Here is a 9,671-nt window from a genome sequence, read left to right on the forward strand (position 1 = left end):
GGGCCACTTGCCAAATTTGTTCGATGGAGGCTGACATCCTCTCTCGTGTGCGTGTAGCATTAAATTGAAATTAAAAGTAGCTATTTTGGAAAATGTTCCATGCCACCCCTCAAATTAAATAGAGATTGCGAGCATTAATGCAATCAAAAGGTGGCCTCTACAAAACCAGTTAATTATCAAAGGTAAGAAAAATTCAATTTAGGTTTGACCTCAATCCAACGAAGACTGAAACCCTCTTTACCTCATTTGCTTCTACTTTGATATCTCACTGAAGACAAATTTTTTTTGCATTGTTTTGTTTTTCTTTTGTTTGTTTTTTTTTATCTCTTGGGGTATTGGGGAATTTTGCTGATGTATGAACTCGTTCTGGAACAACACTCATTCTGATATCGTATAAAAGGCCCCTAACAGTTTTTATTCTCAGAGCATCGCACTTTGCTTTCCTGTCTGAATACTATATATTTTAATAGTGTTGAAGCATCAACTCACTTTTAAATGCTTCGCTGCTTCGCTGCAATAAATAAAATTTTTAACTTAACAACATGCCTTCTCTTCAGTTTTGTGTATTATTTTCATCTAGTATGTAAAGGTATGTAAAGGTCACATTTACTCTTCTCACACATTTCTTGGTAATCATGGCCACTTTAGTGAACAAAATACTGTTCTTCAGCCGAACAAAGATAAGGTTTTTATTTTAATGATTCAAATGTATAAAGTGTTCAATTAACAATAAAGCAGCAGTGAGGACATAAGCACAGCCTTGAGCGATGGTTATTTCATAATGCTTGGTGAAACCCTTTGGGACTGAGGAACTTCGTGAAGCGGTAAAAATGATGTCCCTTCTTCCGACCGAGTCGAATGGATTGAGTGGGTTTTACACAAAATTTATCTCCCCCCTCCAACCCCCTGAAGAAAAAGAAAGTTAGCTTTAGACATTCAAATAATGCTTAATTCGAAAGCGAAAACACTGAGTTGACTGCATTTGAAATTACCTAGTATTGCATTATGCTTAAAAAGGGAAAAAAAGGGTGCCGCCATAGGTAAGGATTTGTGTGATTGATGGGACTATGAAAACAATGTTGAAAAAATGGTACCAGTATCTTACTTTGGAAAAGTTTCCGAACACTTCCTTTCCCATCCTTCTCAACGCCTTTATAGCATTCATTTGAAATTAAAAGTAGCCATTTCGGAAAATATTCCATGCCACCTCTCAAATTACCTTAGCATTAAATGTAATCAGAGGTGGCCTCTACGAAACCAGTGGATCATTAAAGGTGGGAAAGTTTTGGAAAGCGGGTCGATAGTGATAACCTAGATCACTATCAAGATAGCATAATCATTTTGTTCAATAATAATTTCGTCATTTAAGGTCAGTTCAATCTTTTATTGCACAATCTATAAACTTACATCGAAACAAATACTTCCTGTCATTATCCTATTTTGAGACGGCTAACGCACCAGTCATTCTTCGCTATCTCATTCGTCAGTAATGATCATATGATCGCATCACATTTCAGCATCTTTTTGGCCTGCCTAAGCTTGTTTCGCCTCCAGAAGCGTCTAAAGTTTATCTGTTCCACAAAAGTCACAATTATACCACGCAATAATGGATACAAAGACCGAGGTCGGGCGGGAGAACATTTATTTCGAAATGGAATCTAAACAGGAAGATCACGCCGAAAGGTGTGACGATTTAGTTTTCAGAAATGACACTCCTCAAGCAAAGCCGAAGGTGGAAACACAGCTGTGTAAAGATTCTGATACAGTGAAACATCACCTATTATTCTTAATCGTATCTGCCATTGCTGTTGCTTCGCTCTTAACAGCCCTTGCCACTTTGGTTTTAGCTGTGACAATCATTACGGCACGGAGCGAAGTTTCTACAGGTACGGCTACCATTGCTTCTCCCTGTTGTAAGTATTTGACAAGTGTTTAAAAACACTTGTAGGTCTTGATCCATTCAAATCTTAAACGTGATTGAAAAGGTGCACTAATTAAACGACAGGATGAAGAAAAAAAAGATAATTCACTTCGGTCCTGAACATTTCCTGTGCAAAGAGGAAATTAGAGGAATTTCCGTTTCGATATGATTTGAGTATTGCTATTATTACCAGAGCTTTCCCTCCACATATGATTAGTACAGGATTTCTAAGAAAAATTGTTATAGAAGGGGAAATCCGTCCATCATAATACTTATCCGTAATCATGAACAACAAGGGCATTCCTATTGCGTCTACATTATTTGATATTTAGATAAGGCTAAGTTGTAACAACTGAGCTTTCCAATTAAATAACACATTCTGTGATATGCAGGATGTTGTCACGGTTGCTTAGGAAAAGAGGGAAAATATCGTATTTAAATAGTGAATAATCTATCTTTGACATATAAAGTGCGTTTTTCAAAAGGGAATCTTGATGATGTGAGCCACTTAACACCAAGTTAGTATCATGAAGTATGAAAGGCCGAAGACACTGTAAGTGACGCAAATGCTCTGAGTCGTTGAATTGAGAACTTTGACCATTTTTCATCTCTTTCCAATATCTAAAATTGTTAGTCGGGGCACAAAAAATATGCGTAATAGTATCTGACAAAAGATGAGGTTATAAAAAATATCAATAGTGAAAGGCATGACTGTTCATATTTTCAATGGGGCTTTTGGAATTAAACCCGTGAATTCATTTATTAACATAAAAATCAACCTCCTCCCCCGCCCCCCTTATAAAATTTGAAATTGAAATTTTTATCAAGATACATATCAAGAAAATTCAAAGTTCCATGTAGATAATTAAAAATGGTAATAGGACCGAATGGAGTCCAATTTGGTGCGTGATCATAAGATGGATTGTCAATCACTCGTATCGTTACTGACAGAATTGGACGACTCTAAGTCCTGTTGCCAATTAATGATGACCATTACAATTTAGGGAAAAAAACAAAAATATTTATATGAGAGAGGGCTTTTAATAATGATTATACAAATCATGATCATTAAAATCTTCGACAAAAGCGAAATGCAACGTTTCAAAACGGCTGTTATAACAGAGATGAAAAAAAAAGAAAAAAAAAAGTCTAAAAACCACTTAAGCAAAACGATTACTTAGCACAACCAGTCGTGTCAATCAATTAAATAATCAACCAGGCGTTACAGCCAAGGAACGAAAAATTCACAGAATTTAAAAATCGCGCTGTGGTAAGTTTCGAAAAATAGTCGGCATACATCTACTACAGCTGTCTCTAGAAACAAAAGAAAGCAATACACCTTTTTTTAAAGAATCTCTTGGAATTATATCAATCGACTAATCTGAGTCCAAGTCGATGATTACGAGCCTCTTCCCTCGTCTTTTGCTTCGCGAGGAATCTCCAGAAGGCAACCGGTGTGTGTTCGACTCAAACAATAACGTGAACACTTGACAAGGTGCCTGTTGGAGAAGTTTTATTGCCATTGTGACAGACTATGATGGTGTGAAGAAAGGAGGCATATTGCCTGACCCATAAAGATTAGCTGGATGTTTTCTTTCATGTTTGTATCTCCTGGACCTAGACAAGAGGAAGAAATAATTGCCGGCGATCGACCTTTGAACTATCACTGATAAAGTCGATGTTGCGGCATACCCACTTGTTATACAAGACAATTGCTATCGTTCGCTCTCCGTAGTTTTGTCACAATCATCCAGCGAAGACTCTCTGGCAGTAACTTGGATAATTTTATGAAGTGGTTGGCCCGCTTCTTTTAATTTCGCAACGACCGTTTTTCTTGTGGAATGGTTTGTTATTTTCTTGGCACGCTCCTCTGGTAAACAACTTGCAACTGATTTCATTATTTGGCCAATTCGATAAATATAGTGCTGTTATTATAGGCATACAATGAACCTTCCTTCTTACGAATGATGCACTAACTTGGAAAGATCGTTAACTTATATAGCACGCAGGAAAAAAGGCCTTTTACTTACGATTTTTTTCAGAATGGAACAAATAATTCTCTAGATAGAGATTGTTTGCAACTATAGCTAATAAAATAAAATAAGCTGGTCCTATTTCTCCCTGCCTATCAGTGTATGAAGTTTTAACACGTGTTTATTGATATTTATCTTTTATCTATTTATCCATCTCTTCATCTTTTCATTTGAAATCCTTCATTATTTTTTGTTTACATTTTCTGTTTTTCTTATTGTCTCCCCTTTTTCTAGAAACGTCAGAACTTCAAAAGGATGTGCAAGAGTTGAAAAGGAACCTCTCTGCATTCAGAGATTACTCGGTAAGAGTAATTCTTAATCTTTATCAGTAATCAGTTAAAAGCAAAATGCACTGACTTGAAATACATACAGACTAAGGGCCTCAAAAGGACTTTTAACTCGCTGATAATTAGTCATATTTTATAGAAATATAGATTTTAAACAGAGCTTTAATACTTTCATAGAGAGCAGGCTGGAGGCACTTTGCACTTCTGCTTTAACTTTTTCAATGGGGCAATCTAAATGTTATTTCTGATCAGCCGAGGCTGTTGTGGAGAAGCCTGATGAACCTTAAGATAGGCCATCTTGGGTGTCATTGTTGCAGACATTATAAGTATTCTCGTAATTTTTTGGACCAACTTTGGAAGCATAGCGGTTCAAACCCTATCATGCAAAGTGCACACCTGTATAGCCATCATCATCATTTGATCATTAGAAATAAGAAATTACAAGAAAGTATTATTTTACCAAGAAACTTGATCAGGAATATTGATTTACAATTTTTTATTGTTAAAGGTTTCAGGGGATGTAAAAGAACTAAAGAAAAATGTAAGTTTGCCATTCATTCCTCTTCCTGTAATAATCTTAATGATCATCTTAATGTTAATAATTACAATAATGATAATGATTGTAAATCATCAATAACAATAAACCATTCATGAAAAAAATGATATGATGTTGAGTAGTTTCTTTTCTTTTCTTCCTTGTGTTAGGTCTCAGCAGTGTTAGAGGAGCTAGCGATAAAGGCAAGTTTAAATTCATCCATTTCCATTTCTATCTATATATTTAGGAAAAAATTACTATTAGTGCACTTAGTTTAACACGAGTTTCTTACTTAATGGCACATGAAAAAAGATATGGGAAACATGAAACATGAGGTAAGTTCCAATACCAATGTATCGTTATCTGAATCCCTCACTGTTACAGTCCCTATCACCATTATGTTCAAAAGCAAAACGTGGACTGCTCTACTTATTTCACCAACTTTAGTAGGCCCACTTATTCTCTAACACAATAATTTGGCCCGTTTTATTTTTAGGGCAAAAATGCAGAGCTAGAGGATATCCATCTTGCAGTACAGCATGCTGCTCAAGTTTTGATTGGTCTGAATACAAGCGTAAATGAGAGGTTTCTGCATTTCCAACAAAGAATCATACAACTGGATCAAAAGGTACATATACCTGAATGTATTTTTGTGTGCCATTTCATACCGAATTTTGAATCAACCAATCAGAGACCTGATCTGAGATATCTCGCAATGCTAAGTCACTGCCCTAAGCTGCACAATATCATGGTCTCTTTCAATTGAATTTAAGCTACTTAATGGTCATCACAAAGTGCATGGTACAGATATGCCTCTAAACCTATTGCAAAAACGGAGACTGTTTTTCATCGTGAGTTAAAGGGGATTTTCAAAGATTGTCAAATGCATGACCCCTCACAGTTTGCAAGAGTCAGGGTTGAAAATTCAAATTCAAGCAATGCTACCCCAGCAAATTCTAAATTTGTTTTCAAAATGACCTGTTTACTTTTATTTTATGTCTGTGGAATGGCAGGGGATACTTTTTTTAATCTAATTTTAAGCTTTTAAGCTACAACTTAGCTTATTGTTCAAAAAGTTCTTCAAATCGACTGTATGTACTGGCTTAAAGAGCCTTTTTGAGGGGCGGAAGAGCACAAAAACGTGTGATTGAGTCAAAAATAAGAACGATCTAGTGTGATTAACTTCCAAGAGTTAAGGTATAGATATATCAGTGATAAGGGATGGTGTGGTGTAAGCCTATAGACAGATCGATTGATCTTTGGTGACCATTCCATTATCAGTCCAAACTATAAAGAGCAAATAAGTATTATAAAGGTCTCTAATGTAAATAAAAAAAATGAAAACAAACTGTGCATTTCTCACAACCAACTTAAGTCAATGTTGTTTTCCTTCTATACAACTTTTCATATAAGAGCCTCCCATTTTGGCAGTGCCACAGCCACTTTCACTGTCACTGTTACTGTCACTTTCATTGTCACTGTCACTGCCACTGTCACTGTCATTGTCACATTAACTGTCACTGCCACTATCACTCCAACTGTCACTGTTACTATCACTGTCACCGTCAGTGTTACTGTTACTGCCACTACCACTGCCACTGTCACTGTCACTTTCACTGTCACAGTAACTGCCACTGTCACTTTCCCTTCACTTTTACTATAATTGTTACTGTCGCCGTCATTATCACTGTTACTGTCACTGTCACTGTCACTTTCCCTTTCACTTTTACTATCACTGTCACCTCACTCACTTTCACTATCATTGTCACGGTCAACGTCACTATCACTTTCAATTTGTCACTTTCACTGTCACTGTCACCGTCATTCTTATTGTAACTATGCTAATTGTCATTATCACTACAATTGTAATCATTTTCATGATTATCGTCATGCAGTGGTTACTGTGAATATCATTGTTATTTTTTTTAAATTGTGTAGGTGAAAAATACTACTGGCAGCACGAGCATCAGAGGACCACCTGGAGTCAATGGTACTAATGGTGACACTGGATCTGCCGGAACTCCCGGACCTGCCGGACCTCCGGGATATAATGGTACAAAGGGTGACATTGGACCTGCCGGACCTGCTGGACCTGCCGGACCTCCAGGATATAATGGCACTCAGGGCCCTGCAGGACCATCTGGACTACCTGGTGTACAAGGTCTTCGTGGACCATCTGGGTTCAATGGTACCCAGGGTCCACCTGGACCCGGGGCCAGTTCCTGTGTTTTTAAGACTTTATCTAGCCTTGGCCTACCAGCATCCTCGTTGACCATCCAAAAAATTACAGCGACGGAACAAAATGTATGTTGAGTTAAAGATTGTCAAAGTTGTTTGATTCTGAAAAACGAAAATAAAATCTCTATCTTCTATTGAAAATTACTTTACGACATATTAACACTCAAGACAATATCTATTGGTCGAAGGAGTTGTCCAGATGTCGTAAAGCCTCCCTTAAAGTCATAAAGTTAAGTAATTACTTTCTAGCCATAGGCCGCATCGATTTGGAGAATCAAAGCTAATTTCCTCTCATTTTAAGTCTTAAATTTCCATCATCATTAAAACAAAAAACAAAAAAAAAACGTGTAGGCTGTATTTGTGATATCCGATTTCGGCATGGAAAACTCACAATAAGTATTGCTCAGATTGTAGGCGTCAGCTTTCGTCACGTCGTGTGTACACCCATTGAAGAGGAAAGAAATGTTTTGCTCATCTGCTTTTCGAACTCTTGACGTAGTTTATCATTATCATCAGTATCATCATTATATTTTTTTTTCCTGCCAGGGTAAAATCTTTATTGGCGTAAACTGTGATACAAACGACGCGAAAGCTGTTAAATTATCAAGTACTATTTCAGGTGGAAAAAGATCCTACGATTGCTCTTGCGAAGGTACCCTAACAACTGGAGAACCAATGATGTATTGCTACATACACTACTGGGAGTGTCAGATATAAGAGGGAAAACGAAAAGTTATTTGATCAACAGGAGTCTTTGTGAAGTAGATAAGAGATAATGTATATCAGAAACGAGACGAAGAACAATTAAGTAGATGAACGTAAATATCTTTTTTTTAAATATGCCCAGTCAACTGGGTTTTCTCTCAGAAAGCATTTCAGTTGAGTGTTGTAAAACCAAAATTAAAGTAAAATAAAAGTAAGAGTATAATCGGGAGAAGGAGTAAAAAACAGGTTATCTTCCCAGAGCGTGAGAAAACGAAAGTGACAAGATCGCGATTGGATTTGATTTTCAATCTGACAGATTTAAAGTATGGCGCGAGTTTCAGTTCTACACCAATCACATTGCAAAGTAAGGCAAAACCAAAGCAAAGTAGCGTTACTTTCCCCACTCTGTTGAAAATCACCCCATTCAGCGACATTGTGTTTACTTTACATGATGTCGAAGTAACAATTCAGAAATATCCATAATCTAATAGGCTAAGACTTTCCTATCATCCATACTCATTCAAAGGTGTACATGATTTATTTAATCAGAAACTCGATTCCTTTTTCACCACTAACTTCCACGCCCGCTCCTTTTGATACACTGATTACCGGAAACCCCAGGGAAAACCCCCAAAGTTGTGCCTGGTTATATTAAATTTCACTATGAGAAATCAAAAATATCACTTAAAAAAGAAATTATGTGGGAGTAAAACAAGAGTTTTAATGAGGTGTCGCTGTAGCTACCTGTAAGGATTTGTGTGATTAATTGGACTATGAAAACACTATTGAAAAAAAAATGGTTACAGTATCTTGCTTTGGAAGAGTTTTTGAATATTTCCTTTCCCATCTTCCTCAAAGCCCTAAGAGCTAATGTCAGCGTGCATCAGACAAACAGCGGCAAGTCACCCAAAATTCGCTTTTAACTCCACTTTCATATTTTATAGCCTAATTGCTGCGGTGTAGTTTTTTTTGTGAAAATATATTTTAGTTTTCGAGAAATAATTTTTTTCGTTCGATCGCTCAAATATGCACATTTTCACCGTGAATATTACCGGAGTTGTGTGAACTCATATAACGAATGTACTTGACCTCCGGTATTTCTGTCAACATAATCCTTTTTTATTTTCTAAACTTAATCCCCTGTCATTATTGAAGCTGGCAGAGAAATAGTTATTTTTTGGTGAATACGTTTGTCCGACATACTTATCCTGTGTCGAAAAGTAGCATCAAAACAAAGACAGTTTTCACAATGACCGATATAACAGAATCTACTGAGTTTCAAGCTTTTAAAAGCCAAAAGGATGGTTAAAAATTTAGTGTAAAAACGTCCTTGTGTATTTGTGTTGTTCTATCTTGAAACGAACTCAAAGTCCGACAAAATTTACTTGCTAGCGACTGTGAAATATACATGGCGTGCCTACTTGTCGCCGTTTACTGGCATAAATTACTACAATTTGTAAAAAAAATCTAATATAACACTCTGAGCTTGTTTGTTTATGATTTATTAGCTGTTTTGATGATCGCATTATGCTCTACCACATTCCGGCCAGATTTGAGTTCCAGTTTATATATCTTCTCCATCTGATTATATCAGTTGCATGGCAAGCGTGACACTTACAAATTCAAAGATGAATCAACCTCCGAAATACCAAGAGATGGTTTTTTTTTTCCACTTTGCATGGTTTCTAAAAAACCTTTCAGGAATTACTGCTTTCAGAAAACTAAAATGTCCAGATCCATCAATGATTCCCTTGTCGGCGGAAGTCGAAGAATGGTTACAAAATTCAATTTGATTGACAAGCTACACACTGATTTAGCTAATTGATCTGTTGTAATAGCGTCTTACCTCACATGCTAACATGGAGATTTTCTGTCCATTTAAATTGTTCGCTGGTGGAACTTGTGGGTTTAGTTATCGAGAAGACCGAAGTTGCATATCTCAAGTCGTTCCC

General features: G+C 36.6%; 1 protein-coding gene across 1 annotated transcript; it reads left to right on the top strand.

Annotated features, from left to right (window-relative positions):
* The first annotated feature begins 1,572 nt into the window (after window positions 1–1,572).
* Window positions 1,573–8,272, top strand: LOC131771643 (collectin-12-like). Its single transcript, XM_066170002.1, has 7 exons — window positions 1,573–1,886; window positions 4,189–4,256; window positions 4,750–4,782; window positions 4,947–4,979; window positions 5,273–5,404; window positions 6,715–7,080; window positions 7,561–8,272. The coding sequence occupies exons 1-7, from the start codon at window positions 1,607–1,609 to the stop codon at window positions 7,729–7,731; spliced, it is 1,083 nt and encodes a 360-aa protein (XP_066026099.1). The 5' UTR covers window positions 1,573–1,606; the 3' UTR covers window positions 7,732–8,272.
* The last annotated feature ends 1,399 nt before the right edge of the window (window positions 8,273–9,671 follow it).

Source organism: Pocillopora verrucosa, chromosome 7, assembly GCF_036669915.1.
Source record: "Pocillopora verrucosa isolate sample1 chromosome 7, ASM3666991v2, whole genome shotgun sequence".
Taxonomy (NCBI): domain Eukaryota; kingdom Metazoa; phylum Cnidaria; class Anthozoa; order Scleractinia; family Pocilloporidae; genus Pocillopora; species Pocillopora verrucosa.

Coding starts and splice junctions, on each gene's coding strand:
- LOC131771643 (XM_066170002.1), top strand. CDS start 1,607: ATGGATACAAAGACCGAGGTCGGGCGGGAGAACATTTATTTCGAAATG. Junction 4,257..4,749: donor CTGCATTCAGAGATTACTCG/GTAAGAGTAATT, acceptor TTATTGTTAAAG/GTTTCAGGGGATGTAAAAGA. Junction 4,980..5,272: donor TAGAGGAGCTAGCGATAAAG/GCAAGTTTAAAT, acceptor TTTTATTTTTAG/GGCAAAAATGCAGAGCTAGA.